The 15,510-nt window shown below is 46.0% G+C and overlaps 1 protein-coding gene across 1 annotated transcript in view; it reads left to right on the top strand.

Annotated features, from left to right (window-relative positions):
• KIF11 (kinesin family member 11) overlaps positions 1–1,272 on the top strand; it is a 29,372-nt gene extending 28,100 nt beyond the window's left edge. The window contains exon 22 of the mRNA XM_053388744.1: positions 951–1,272. Within this exon, the coding sequence (XP_053244719.1) occupies positions 951–1,076 (126 nt within the window). The 3' untranslated portion in view covers positions 1,077–1,272. The remainder of the gene's footprint in view (positions 1–950) is intronic.
• Positions 1,273–15,510: the final 14,238 nt, after the last annotated feature.

Raw genomic sequence — 15,510 nt, 5'->3', positions numbered from 1 at the left:
GTGGGGCTTCAGTGCTGTGTATCTCCTTGTCCCGCCCCATGACCAGCAGATGGAGAATAAATACAGGTAATGTTGCAAAACTTACAGGTCTTGGATGAATTTGGAGCAGGTTACATCCAACCCGATAAATACAGTTGTCTTGAAACAAAAAACCATACTGTCTGGTAAAGAATATAATTACGAATTTCTTTTTCTGGGTGGTATTGGTGTGGTTCTCTCATAGATCACTGCTAAGACTTGATAATCCACCTTAACTGGCTGTGCCAATAAAATACCACAGAACAGAACTTTTTTGCTGATATTGCTGGCACCTACAGTTGTCTCAGAATGCAGATGACTCTCTCTGTAAGGATGAGAAACTAAATTCAGTATTCCACCTTGACTGCAGCTTATAGCAGAGACATCTGGCTTTTCCAGTATTCTCATACAGATGGAAAATTAAATTTTGCAAACGCATTAGAAAAAATGGTTAGTGGAACCCTGTTTTCCATATATTAAGGCATGGTTTGCCCAACAAGCCGAAAGAGATGGTAGGGTAGACTCCAGATAAGGAATGCTATTTTTAAAAAATGCTCCCCAATATTTCAAAGCTCCTTGCTGGTAAAAAATCAGCGTGACAGGCCCAGACCTGGACTTGAACATTTTTACATTGTGCTAGTTTTTTGTTCACTGGATTCCCCCCCCCCTTAAGTGGTATTGTCCACCTGTAGTATTAAGAGGAGCAATCTCTTCTATCACTTCATTTTGCATTTGTTGACCCAGCTTTAAATCATCACTAAGTTGCTAGGCCAGTCTAAAATTGTAATAAGTCTATCTTTCAAAAGCGCCAAATATCCAGTGTCATCTTCTGTGTGGTTTTGCCAGTCAGTGAACTGTGTACTGTAGTGCGTATCGTAAATTTTAGAACATAAAGTGGAATAAATGATCAGCTGAGCTCTTTAACCCTACAGCATAAAAGGAGTATCAAAAAGGATAAAGAGAACAGATCTGCATTGATCCTCGAAAAGACCAGGGAGGAGGACAAAGGAGACCCAACTTTTCCAAAGTCAAGATATCCATTTAGAGTACAGAACTAAGGATGTACAGCATCTGTCTTTGTTTCTTCAATGTTTCACGGCTTAATAGTTTGAGTTCTGTATGTAGTGCTATAATGTTGGTGTCCCAAATTAGCTGTGAAGAGAGTTTGAAAATACCAGTCTCTTAATAAATGCTTTAACTCACTATTTTTGAATTTTTTTAACACCTTCTTTTCTAATAAATACATGAAATGTCCAGCATCGTTAAGCTTATTTTTCTACAAGAGGAATCAACACACATTGCTGGGTGGGAAACAGGCCTTTTGAACATATCAAACATGTGTGCCTTATTTGTAAATTGAATTAACCTGGGTTTCTCTAACAAATGACCAAAAGCACTTTTAGTATCAAGCCTTCCTCCCCAGATTGGCCTCTGCTCTGATGGGCTTTCCCAGACTCAGGGATACAATCCTCATACACATAACGCATTGACTCATTAAGTGAAGATATATGGGGATGAACTCAACAGATCTCCATCTCAGAAGAAAGGCCCAGAAGATGTTCGACTTAACCCTATTGTACCTTAAGGATCCTAGATTCCTTGGCAGCAGTGTATAGAGTCATCAAACCCTTGAGCTCTGTCTCCTGAGGCTTACTCTACATAGCACAAGAAGGCAAGTCTTCTCCACAACTGAGACCTGAAGCTAAGCCAGGACATTTGCCTCCTACAGCAGAGCACGGGTGTGGATCTTACCGAGTTGTTCCTATGCTCCTGTCAGGCAAACACTCTCCAATGGTATTAACCTATTTAGAACATTTAAGAACAATTAAAAACATCTAAAAGCATGTATGCTGCCTGTCTTTAGTATCAAGCTCCAATCACTTTTAAATTCACTCATCACTCATATTTAATCTGTTGGGATGTTCAGGGAGGCAGGAGAGGATATATTGTTTATTAATATTCCTCCTAACTTGCGCTAGCAGGTTCCTTAGCAGAGTTTCACATTCTCCTTTTAAACGCACAGCAGATAACTGTTGCAGGCTTCTGTAAGCCTCTCACTATTAGGTTCCTAGTAAGTTCCCTTATATCCCTCTTAAAAGAGTAAACACACCACAATATTGTGTAAAGTATATAAAAGTAGTTTACCTAAATTCAGTTCACAGTTGGATCTCTGAGGGCAGACTTAGTTACAAAGTACCTATATACAAGTGGAGCTATCCCATAGGGGATAACCCCAGTGTCCTCTGTTGGCTGGAAGCCAACAGAGCATCTCTAGCTAAAAACTGCTCTAACGAGGGAGGAAGTCAAAAAGAGAGTGCTGCGTGTCTTGTCCTTTTGTTACCTGGACAGGTAAGGTCACGCCCACCTCTAGTCACATGCAAAGGAAGTATGTCCCAGCCAGGAGGAAACAAGAAGTTTTTGACTGGCTGGACCAAACATTTTCCCGCATGTCCACTAGGAAAACAAGGAACGTTGTACTTGACTGCTACTTATGTATCACATTCCACACAATCAAATCTCATTGATGTTTCAACCGATCTTTCTGCAACTGACTGTGCATTGGAGGGCGCTACATGTGCCCTTTCAGTTCATTATTTCTTTCTCAGGTCCAGGGTCACCAATAGTTTCCAAACGTAGCACTGATTCAGTAATCTGTAACAACAAATACTAAGTATTTGCTCAGATATTCATTTATCTTAGGTTCTATCTGTAATGTAACTCAATCCAGCAAGCTAGCACCTGAATAGGTGGCCTGAAAGCAGGGAAGGAAATTTTATTACATCTGTTAACGCGGAAGCTAGTCTTGTTCATCCCAGGTTTACAGAAGGTCATTTTATTAGCTGTTATCCATAGCTTATGTTGACAATTGATTTTCATTGTTGAACAGCAAAATTTATTATCTGCCATTTGATAAAGATAATTAAATTGGCTTTATATAGAGTTGCTATTGTAAATGTTATGCCTGCGAAATGCTCGCATAAAACTGCTGTAAGAGTGGAAATGTGGAAAGTGAAAGCTGCTTTCATTACATTTAATGGCCTCTGAGCTTTTCTGCCCTGACTCTGATTTCACAGGTTATTACAGTGCCTATTAAAACTTGTTTTTGAGACATGGTTGTCCCTCTTGTTCTTCTTCAGGGACTGTCATTGTTCTCATTTACTCTTGCCAGTTTACATGACTGCAAAATTGTACAAAGGAAAGAAATGATTCAGCTGCCCAGGTTGGAGTGATGTGTGTTGCTTTCTGGCTAGTTTTTCTACCCAATATATTTTTGTAGGATCTAAGTATACACTTCGGACTACTAGTGGCTCTAATAAAACTGTTCAGGCTTGGTTTACTGGGCTGGTGAACTCTTCCGAGATGTCATTGGCTCAACTTTCCATCTCCTTGCTTGTTAAACACAGATTGTACTTGCAGATCATGAAATCGCTCTTATGGATCATTTTGTACAGAGCAGAAAAGATTGCAAACGGTTCTTTTTTCTGGAAACTTTAGCAAGTAAAAAAAACACTGGCTGATTTTAAGAGCTGATGGGCTGGAACTTAAAGGCTTCTAACGCTGACCTTCCTTGGCTGTGTTACAGCATAACTACTTGAGGGCAGACAGAATGTATTTGCATCAGGACCCGGATAGATGGACCACAAGGTTGGACAGTGGCAATATATAATGGGGGCCTATAATGGAAGGCTTTGAGCCAAGCAGGGAACCTGTAGCTCTCCAGAAGTCATTCAACTCCAATTCCCATCAGCCTCAGCCAGCATGACCAGTAGTCAGGCATGATGAATGTTATAGTTGGCAGGTTCCCCACCTCTGACTTGAAGGACACACCTGTTTGTAGGCTAGGCAAAAGATTGAAACAGGAAGTCCTTGACTCCACTCAGATACAGCCAAGCCTGAAGGATGCTGAGAGGTAAAGGAAGATGGACCCAGGGTGGCAATAAACATTGTTGAGCTGGGATGGGCACTGGGGACAGCACTGCGCATTTTCAAAAGTCAGAGTTGTGGAGCACAGTCCAGAATTGTTGAGCTAACAAATCTCAGCAGTCCCACTAAGCAGCGGAAAAGATGCTTGTTTTTCTGCTGCTTTTAAAGGAAAGGTTGTTTGGCAAGAAGAACAGCAAGCTGATAGGAAGTAAAGTGACGTATGGGAGACGTAGGCAGTATATTTTGGGATAGGTGTAAAGTTGAACAGATCATTATCAGGGAAATCAGGCTACTGTTTAAATGACATCTTCTGCTTGCACATCAGTGATTTCACTATTAGCTACATATCATTTTAAGGATGAATCATCAAATATTTGAGCACGTATTTCGCTTGCAATCTCTCTGCATCATGGGTTTTGTAGTCTCAAATTAGTACAGCACACATGTTTTGCTCACCAAAAAGACTGGCATCAGAAGGTTATATATAATGATATTGTAGGTGGTCTGGCTGCTATACCACAATATAAGTCTCTCTCCTAAGTATGAAGATGGTAAGGCTACATGAAAAAGATGTACTGCAAGGATACAAATGATTTGGTAGAAAGTCTGTAATATTGCAAGAATGCAGCTATGGAGAGAATATGTACCACTCATTCATGCACATCTGACTTGCAAGCAGAATTTGTTTGCGCCCTAGTATTTTTTTAAACTGCCTTGTACTCCCAGGTTAACCTGCCCCATAATCTTTAAAAGGTGCTGGCATTTAAATCTTAGTCCTTGACTTTAACTGGATTGTCAGTTATCCTCCTTGTAATGGTCTCTAATTGCTCAGATGCCATTTTGTACTCTCTTCAAGTGAACAGCCAGGATCCTGTTCAAAGGCAGTTCCCCTGCCTCCTCCCTCTGCTTCTCTTATGTTGCAGGGTCCAGATAACAGGAAGAGACAGACAGATAACAGCCCCCTTCTACAGATTTCAATGCTGCTTTTAGCCAGAGAAAAAGACGCCAGACAAAACCGAATCAATTAATTTGAATGATCTGCTGATTGTCTATGTTAGTTATTCTCTCATTATCTTGCCCAGAGTTTAGTTCAGGCTCTTTAACCTCTGTCACCTAGGACAAAGTTGGTGCTGTTCTAGGACATATTCTTATACCGGTACATGTGATGTAGTGAAATAACACCTGCGTGAAATATATATATTTCTAGTGTGTGCTAGCTGTAGATATAACTTAAGAGGTTTGTTTCTGAATGCCTCCAGGTTCACCATTAGTGGGAAGGACAAATATCATATACACAGCAAAGTTGTCTGTCCCACAACTGGGAGTCCTAGTTTCAAGTGCCCATTTGACCATAAAGCTCGGTGAGCGACCTTCGGCCAGTCACTAGCCTACCACACAAGTTTGTTGTGAGAAGAAAAAAAGGTGGAAGAACCATGAGCTCCTCGGATAAAGGGCAGGATATAAATTTAATGACCAGTGTTGCTGTTCCAGGTGGTAACCACCTGTGGAGAAGAATGGTGTATGCCCTTGCTTACAATGGTAGGGGATTAATAGTAAGTCTTTTTGCTGTGCCTTTGGTGGAATTTGTGGGATGTAACATAAGCAGTCAAGTACAACACTTCCTCTTTGCCCAGAGTGGACACACAGGGAGGGTGTTACTCCAGCCAGGAGGACTTCTAGTCTGGAGCTTCCTCCCCCTGTGTGTGACCAGGTAGAGGGGCGTGACCCTGGGAGACCCCATCAAAAGGCCGGTCATGCAGCCATCTTCCCCTGTTCTTCTTCTTTTGATGCTGATACTGACGTATTTTGCTGTCTGCTGGCTTTCAGCCAGCAGCACATGGGCTCATTCCCATATGGGATTAACTCAAACTCTGTTCTGTAGCTACAAGCTTAAGCCTGCCTTCAGGGAACCAACTGTGAACTGAATGTGAGTAAACTTCTTATTACTCTTATAGAAGACTGTTGTGTCTTTATTCTTTTTAAGAGGGATAAAAGGGGAAATTACCAGGAATAACTCAATCTGGACAAAGCCAGATTGGATTGCTTAAGTAAAGAGATTCAAACGAATCTACCAAATACACAAGGAGTAATCGATTATGAAACTGATCTCCCATTGTGGTATTATTCTGAATATAAAGTGTCCTGGCATCGCCTGATAGTTGCTAAAAATGGCACTCAAGGCAGACAAAACCCAGATTATTTCTAGTTGTTTCCAGGACACCAGATGATAAACAGAATGATGCATGTATGGCTGTAGCTCTGTCTATGTTTGGGCCCTATCCCCATTTAATGCTTCTTGGCTTTGGCGTGATAATTCAACCCACCACAAGAGGTCACCCAATCGCCCCGGGAAGCAAAGGCAAAGCTTTGTAAGGGAGCATCTACAAAGTGAAAGTAACTTTCTTCTGGCCAAGGGGCAATTGACATTACCACAATCATGGGCAACCTCTGTCCTCTTCCTCTGAGGTTTCATAGGTTTCTGCCTGTTCTAGATCTATTGCCCCTGATTTTTCCTAGACCGTATTTTAACTTGATGGTAAAATAGGGTTAAAAAACCTTTAGCCCTGCTTCCTGAATTGCTTCAGGGATGCATTCAGTATAGGGTGGATGCCCTCTAGGGTTTGCATAGGGTGTATCAACTTGATTTGGGAGGGCACAGGGTGGATGTGGGGGAATAATAATAATAATAATAATAATAATAATAATAATAATAATGTTTGTTTATACATACCCTGCCCATCTGGCTGGGTATCTATGCATAGCTCTACCCATCAGTCCCCAGTCAGCTGTCAACTGTACTCCAAAATATATGGAGGGCACCAGGTTGGGAAAGACTGTCCTACAGTCACTAATGTTTCCCCTCTGAACACATTTCACAAATACACATGGGACAGGGACATGCTTGATACTAATATGCAGGAACTGAAGAACAAACTCTAGTTCCTATTATTTGGAATAGAAAGTAACTGGGAACACAAAGAAAATTCCTTTAGAAACTTGGGAGTGTGCAGGAGCTTACTATTACAAAGATGGCAGAAGGAAAATGGAATCCTATCTACATTTCAGAACTGGGACCTGTTCCATCGGGTGATACCTTCAAAAAAAATCCCCTGCTGAAAGAATGACCTGCTTATTCCAACAAAAGATGGCCAATGTCAACCTTCTATTATCTTGGCGTGCACACTTGTGCCTTAGTTTATTTGTTGCTTTTAATTCCAGGCGGATTGGGTGCTTAAGGGGCAAAGCTGATAAACTGGCAATTACAGGAGAAAGTCAACAAGGTGAGATGGCACCACCCAGGCAGGTGAACTGTTTGCACTGGAGAGGAGGGGAGACAGTCTCTCTGGACAAGACAGGCCCCAAACAGCGGAGATAAGAGGCTTCCCTTTTGACTACAGCCCCTGCTGCAGCTAAAATGATCTGAGAAGATAAATGGACATTCCGCTCAATAAACCTGTGGAAATACACCAGCTTTCAACAATTGCTAATTGATTTGATTTTCATTTAGTCCACCTTCTTTCCAAAAGTTCATAGAGGGCCATTTTCCCCTCCATTGACATGCCGTTCTGGTCCCTTGGGGCATATAAATTCAATAAATCAATTTTTTAAAATGCTTTTAGATTTATAGCCTATTGTTTTATTAAATGGGCAGGCTGCAACCTTATCTTGCCTCTTCCATTCGTAGTTACCTTTTACTTATTTTTAAATAGATAACTTTGCAAGATGCTGTGTATTTAAATTAAATACCCAAGCAGCATGCAAAACCTTTGCCATTGAGTCGCAGGGTGCAGGACATGGGTTTAATGTGGGGGTATTGTTAGGGAGTGGGCCTGGGGCACTGAGCGATGGTCTTTTGTAACAGGCCCCATTGGTCCCGCCTCTGCTTTGCAAAACTTTGCATGTAGGACAGCCGGGTGCACTGCAAGGCCACCTGCTGGAGAGACCCAGCCACTGGGCATCTTCATCTCCCAAAGCCACCCTATATGTGGCCAAGGTGTGTCACAGGTTGGAGTGCCAGATCTTTAAGTTTCCCATCCCTGGTTTATCCAATACTCTCCCTTGCAACTTAAGTGATGAAGGAGGATGGACAAAGGAGAAGAAAAGAGGCGGGGCAATGGTGGGGAATAGAGGGCTGCTAGGAGGGATGGTTTCATCATCAGAAGGTGCCTTATGCACTTGGATCACACCATTAGTCCAGCTAGCTCACTAGCTGCCTACTTGACTGGAAGCAGGTATTTTCCATTCCCCCCTCCTCCTCCTTAATAACTAATAATAATAATTTTATTATTTGCTACTGCTTTCTGGACTAGTCTTTCCCATATCTATTATCATCTGTATCTATATCTATCATCATCATCATCATCATCATCAGTCTTTCCCATATCTATTATTATCAATATCTATCATCATCATCACTGGGACGCGGGTGGCGCTGTGGGTTAAAGCCTCAGCGCCTAGGACTTGCTGATCGAAAGGTCGGCGGTTCGAATCCCCGCGGCGGGGTGCGCTCCCGTTGCTCGGTCCCAGCGCCTGCCAACCTAGCAGTTCGAAAGCACCCCTGGGTGCAAGTAGATAAATAGGGACCGCTTACTAGCGGGAAGGTAAACGGCGTTCCGTGTGCTGCGCTGGCTCGCCAGATGCAGCTTGTCACGCTGGCCACGTGACCCGGAAGTGTCTGCGGACAGCGCTGGCCCCCCGGCCTATAGAGTGAGATGGGCGCACAACCCTAGAGTCTGGCAAGACTGGCCCGTACGGGCAGGGGTACCTTTACCTTTACCTTTATCATCATCATCATCATCATCATCATCATCATCTGTCTTTCCCATATCTATTATTATTATCTGTATTATTGGCATACAAATTTAACAACAACAACAGTACAGGCTCACTCTGCTCTCCTGCCCCCCTCCCACTATTTTACAGATCCCGACGTCTGTAAAATGGCTACAAGCTCAGACCAGCAAGGTTAAGGGGAAAACCTAAAACCTATTTTATTCTAAAAGTGGTGGAGAAGAGTGTGAAATTTCTGTGAAGGTTGTGTTGTGGTCTGCTTGAAAAAACAAAATAACACCCCCATCCCATGGGCGTAAGCAGGGGGGCGGCTGGCCCCTAAATCAATACAAATCTGAGGTTCTGCCCCCCCCAATCTGCTCCCCCAACAAAAGCCCTCCCCCCCAATCCGGTCCACGCCCATGTCCTACCCCATCCCAGGCACGAAGCCTGGAAAAATCCGCGGTGTTTCGAACATTCCTGTTTCCCCAATGGGTCCTTTTCATCTACCCATCCTGAAGCATTGAGTTTTACTCTGAGGAGTCCAGTCCTCTTCTGCTCAAAGAGAGCCAGCCTTCTCGGGGCCCGGGAGCCAAATTCTAGGTAATCAGTGGCTATTGCTTCTGATTGCAGACTGAGGTGATAGATGTCGATAACGAGGGGACCGGGAGACTCTGCACTGGTTGGCTACCACGCGGGGGAGCGTCTGTGTTGCGCTTTCACTTGGGTTTAGCCTCCCAGGGGTTAGAGACCCGCCCTGCGCGCTGGGCTGCAGCCTCTGTTCCTGCACCGCTCGGCGGCCGCCTGAGGAGGCGTTGCAAATTTCCTTCCCAACCACGACAGAACCAAACATATGTTCCCCCATACTTTTTATTTTCTTTTTTTTCTTTTTTTGTTTAAAGGAGAGGGGAAGAGAGGGAGGGAGGAAGTTTTATTTTATCCAGAAAATAATTAAAATCTCCTGTATTTTTTATTGCTTCGAGTATCCAGCAGAGTGGAAATATTGAAACTTCAAGCCCTCTTGCATTAAAAAGTCACAACTGTTCCATTTTATGAGTTCTGAGTGTGTGAAAAGAACGGACGGGGACAGTTTTAGAGGGAGGAAGGGAGCCGGGTGGGGAGAGCAGGGTTTTTGGAGCCCCGAATGGCCGTAAAAACATAATACAATCGACTATAAAAACCTGCGAGGGTGATATTAAAAATTATGTAGCTCCATAAATGCGGCGTTTTGTGGAGAGTTGGGCTTAATCGCTTTCAGCCTCTAGAAAAAGGGCGCTGGGATCGCGAACGGAGATGGTGGTGGGGGGTTTATTTGGGGGGGCACTAAAAATTAAGTGCCGATTCCCCCCCCAAACTCCTACTTCTCTTGCTAGGGCTTATGCAGCAGCCCAGGAATGCAATAACTCGGCTATTGAAACTTCCTTTTAACAAGGCCTATTGCCTGTATAAAAGTCAGCAAAGAATAATCTCCACGCCCCCCCCGCACTTCCCTCTTTATTTGCTTCCCACCACTAGGAGTACAACAAACCTGAGCTTGAATCTCTTTCAATCTTGAGGTCTCTCGCCTTTTCAAAAATAAAAAACTGGGTGGCTTGTAAAAATATCGAGGGAGGGCTGAGGCTGGATTAGTTCCGATCATACCCGTCGTTTTTTTTGTTTATCCCCAAAGGGCAGCGAGGTTGGGGGTGGGTGGCTGTGTGCTATTTTTTCTTTTACGACACGCGTCTTAAGGAAACTAAACTTGCAAATCCAACGCTTCCAGGTGAAAATGTTAGCCAGTTCTCTTGGGGTGGGCAACAAGGCAAGACCTTGAGGGCGCGCTAAGGTAGGCAGAAAAAAAGTCATCTAAGAAAGGGATTCGGTTACCTATACCAGATTTTTATAAGACCCTGGCAAACGCAGTGGGGGGGAGGCTCTCGCGCGTGATGAAGCCTCGCTGGCTCCATAGAACTTAATGGGGCTTCTGTAAACGCAATGATTTCTGATCGTTCTGCGTCTCGGTTTGGGGCCTCCTCGCTTGCTCTCTTGTGATGAGCCTCGTGGATTTAAGATAGGAGCCACGCGGAAGAACTGCAAACGGAGCAGCTGCCCTTGCTTGTCTTCTGATGAGGACTTACTCAGACAGACACACAGACAGACAGACAGACACACAGACAAACAAACAAATAAATAAAGCCAAGGGAAGGAAATGCCCCTCCCCTCTCCCCATGATACTTCAGGTCTTGGCAGAATAATAATAATAATAAATTTTATTTATATCCCGCCCTCCCCAGCCGAAGCTGGGCTCAGGGTGGCTAACAACAATCAAAATAATCCAACATTCTAAAAACATTCATTATAAAATTAATTAAAATCAGATTAAAATCAAATTGATGGCAACCATTAAGCAAAATTCTGTGCAGATTGCCAGAGGAGGGGGTCAGGCTGCGCCCTGACCAAAGGCCTGGTGGAACAGCTCTGTCTTGCAGGCCCTGCGGAAAGATGTCAGGTCCCGCAGGGCCCTAGTCTCTTGTGACAGAGCGTTCCACCAGATTGGAGCCGCGGCCGAGAAAGCCCTGGCCAGCCTAACCTCTCTGTGGCCTGGGATCTTCAGGATGTTTTTATTTGCAGACTGTAAATTTCTCTGTGGGACATATCAGGAGAGGCGGTCCCGTAGGTACGAGGGTCCTAGGCCGTATAGGGCTTTAAAGGTTAGAATCAGCACCTTAAACCTGATCCTGTACTCCACCGGGAGCCAGTGCAGCTGGTATAGTACCGGATGAATATGATCTCGCAGCGAAGACCCCCTAAGGAGTCTCGCCGCGGCATTCTGTACCCGCTGGAGTTTCTGGGTCAGTCTCAAGGGCAGCCCCACATAGAGCGAGTTACAATAATCCAGTCTGGAGGTGACCGTCGCATGGATCACAGTGGCTAGGTCAGGGCGAGAGAGATAAGGAGCCAACTGCTTAGCTTGGCGGAGATGAAAAAATGCCGCCTTTGTTATAGCTGTAATCTGTGCCTCCATAGAGAGGGAGGTATCGAAGATTACACCCAAACTCTTAACGGACGATGCTGGCACTAATTGCACCCCCGCAAGAGATGGGAGTTGCCCCCTCAATCCCATATCGTCCCGTCTCAGCCAGAGGACCTCTGTCTTTGAAGGATTTAACTTCAACCGGCTCCCACGTAACCATCCAGCCACAGCTTCCAGACATCTGGTCAGTGTGTCTGGGGCCGAGTCAGGATGGCCGTCCATCAACAGATAGAGTTGGGTGTCATCGGCATACTGATGGCAACCCAGCCCAAAACTCCGGACAAGCTGGGCGAGGGGGCGCATAAAGATGTTAAAAAGCATCGGGGAGAGAATCGCACCCTGAGGCACTCCACACACCAAGGAGTGGCGTGATGACAATTCCCCCCCAAGCGCCACCCTCTGTCCCTGACCAGAGACAAAGGAGCGCAGCCATTGGAGGACTGTGCCCTGGATCCCCACATCGGCAAGGCGGTGGTCTAGGAGTTCGTGATTCACCATGTCGAAGGCTGCTGACAGGTCTAGAAGAATCAGCAGCCCCGACCCGCCTCGATCCAGCTGCCTGCAGAGATCATCTGTTAGGGCGACCAGAGCTGTCTCGGTCCCATGACCAGCGCGGAAGCCGGACTGGAATGGATCGAGAGCCGATGTTTCATCCAGAAACCTACCAAGCTGTTCAGCAACTGCTCTCTCAATCACCTTACCCAGGAATGGAAGATTCGAAACCGGGCGGTAATTGAATAGATCTAAGGGATCTAATGATGTTTTCTTTAAGAGCGGACGCACCACTGCCTCCTTCAGTTCCCCTGGGAATGTCCCCGTGCCAAGGGACAAATTGATGATATCACCCAGGGGGGCCCGCACCTCGTCTGGACACGCTCTAATCAGCCAAGACGGGCACGGGTCAAGAGGACAGGTGGTGGGCTTTCCAGCTCTGAGGAGTCTGTCCACATTGGCTGGGGATATCCGGTCAAAGTGGTCCGATACTGGACAGTCGAGGGGCCTCCAGTTCCTTTATTGTATCCAAATTGGCAGGGAGGTCAATTTGGGGTGGGGGCGGCAAGAAGAGAAACTATGGGTTTGGACGCTGCAATCCTAGCCCCACTTTCCTAGGAGCTTAAACCTTAGCTGTCAACGTTTCCCTTTTTAAAAAAAGGGAAATTCCCTTATTCCGAATAGGATTCCTCGCAAAAAAAGGGAAAAGTTGACAGCTATGGCTTAAGCCCCATTGAATTCAGCGGGACTTGCTTCTGAATAGCCCTGGTTGGGCTCGCGAGTTAAGCACACTCCATCGAAATCTATGGGCCCAGCGAGTCCCATTGATTGCAACGGGAATAAAGCAGGATTCATTTCGCCCCACATCCAGCCCTAAACGTTAATAGCCGAGAAAAGTCAGTTTCCCAACGATCAGCGGCGGGAAAAGACTTCTGAGTCAACGAAAAGGGCGTGTTTTCCTTCTCGGCTGGAGGAGGAAATTGGTTTACAAACCAGCAAAACCGTGGCGTGTTGGAGAGGGTGGGGAACAGGAGAAGGAGCCTTCCTTTCTCTGAATGAAGTTGGCCCAGCATGAAAGGCGACGTTTCTTTGCATTTCCTTACCCCCCCCCCCTCGACGAGATGCGCAAACTGGAAACGAACCAGGCGACTTCACTGGCCGAGGTTTCGTCTGCCTGCAACTGACCAAAAGCAAGCCAGAATGGACTTGAGAAAGAAAGAATCCTTTCGCAGTCAGGACATTTGGCTATTTCAGGGCTATTTCACTTGAAAGCGAGGTCCCCCCAAATAAAGGGATTTTTAACTCCAAAAGAAGCCTGTGTGTGATCGGGCAGTTGACGCCCCTGACATCTGTAACATCTGTTTGGGATAGTGGCTTTTTTTAATGCAGGAGGGAGGACGGAGGACCTGGAGAAAATTCCGGAGATTAAAATAAAAAATAAACTTAGAACGAACACCTGGGGAGCAGAGGGAGGAAGGTAACGGCGGTCCCTGGCATTCCCGTTTGATCCAACTTGTCTCGCGCCTGGTCCTATCCTGCTGCTAGTCAATACACCCCCGCGTGGATCTGATGGTGACTTCTGCGCTTGGCATAGCGGAGATCCCAGGTGTATGGATCCGTGTCTGACGCCCCCGCCAGCCCCGGAAGGCCCGGGTGCAAGGAGGAGCAGGAGGTGAGAGGTCCTCGCGGCTCAGTTAGCGCCCAGCCAGGAGATAAGTGGGGAGGAACGAGCCTAGCTTAGCCTCAAGACATCCGCAGCTTCTTCCTAAACTGGAAGGGGGAGCCGGCAGTTTCAAACAATGATCTGTCGGATTAAAGGGAGGCGAGCGAACGGAAGAATTAATGGGCAGAGAAGAAGTTGCAGGAGAGCGAGAGAGGAAACGATCAGGGAGACAGCGAGAGCTGTTCGACAGTGGAACAGACTCCCACTAGAGGTGGTGGATTCTCCTTCCTTGGAGGTTTTTAAGCAGATATCGGATGGCCACACCTGTCTTGGATGATCTAGCATTGCAGCTCGGCCGTGCTATGATTCTAAATTGTTCCTCCATATTGCACGAAGGATGTACACATATGGTCAGAGTGTTAGCCTATGAGGTGTGGAGCCCTGAGTTCAAATCCTTACACGCTCATGAAGTGTCTTCCGGTCACCACCTATAGGCTTAATCTACCTCACTGGGTGCGTGTTTCTGGGGATAAGATTCGGGAGGGAAGAGACCACCCTGCGCTCCTTGGAGAAAATATGGGATGAAAAAATCCATAAGCAATCAACAACTCAAACGCTGTTTAGTGGGAGAGTATGAGAAACTGTTTTAAACAAACTCATCTGCAAGAAAGAGAGAACGAACAAGGGCCCGTTGGAGAACGGAGTCTGATACTCGCCCAACCTGGGCTCAGCCCTGGAACCTGTTCTGCAATATTTGGGATGAGCTGTGAAAGAGCGGGAAGGCAAGCGTTCCCCTGCGCGACTGCAGAGTGCCTTTCCCGTGCTGCTACGGTAATCGGAGTAAACTGCCTTAGAGGATGAAGCGGCTTCCAAGGCAAGAAAATGTGTCTCGGACACATATTTTCCCTCCCCCCTCGAGGGTGTTACAGAAGAGGTGCAAAAGAAGGGACCCCCCCCCAGGGGAGGTTTGGTTCCCAAACCGTCTGGCAAAATCCAACTGGAATTTTGTGCACCTTTACTTAGGAGTCCCATTGAACTCAGCTAGAATTACTCCCAGGTCAAAATGCATCCATTCTGACTGTTCAGGTGACAGGTGGCATTGAACCAACCACTATGAGCAAACAGGATCCGGGCAAAGCTTGGTGGTAGAAAGAAGGCAGAGGAGGCGGAGGGAAGCCCTTCAAAAAGGCTGCCGCGGGCAGGATCCAGCCAGCTAGATCACCCAAGCGGGGGAAGGGTTTTCATGGTGACTATGGTCCCAGTTGCCCTGAGACCATTGACAAGTTCCCCCTGTGTAGTTCTGGGCTGCTTCATCACCATTCTCATGATCACTGCAACTCCACAAGATGAGATCTTGTGGATCAGACCGAGGGAGTCTGACAGTTATTTTGTGTTTCTTCCATTTGCGAATTATGGCACCAACTGCTGTCACCTTCTCACCAGACTGCTTGGCAATAGTCTTGTAGCCCAGTCCAGCCTTGTGCAGGTCTACAATCTTGTCCCTGGCATCCTTGGACAGCTCTTTGGTCTTGGTCATGGTGCCTACTTTGGAATCTGCTGGATTGATTGCTTCTGTCGACAGGTGTCTTTTGTACAGGTACTGTAACGAACTGGGATGACAGGTAAGACC

Source organism: Podarcis raffonei, chromosome 5 (genome assembly GCF_027172205.1).
Source record: "Podarcis raffonei isolate rPodRaf1 chromosome 5, rPodRaf1.pri, whole genome shotgun sequence".
NCBI lineage: Eukaryota > Metazoa > Chordata > Lepidosauria > Squamata > Lacertidae > Podarcis > Podarcis raffonei.
Note: the sequence above shows the minus strand (reverse complement) of the source record. Positions and strands in the feature narration are given on the sequence as shown.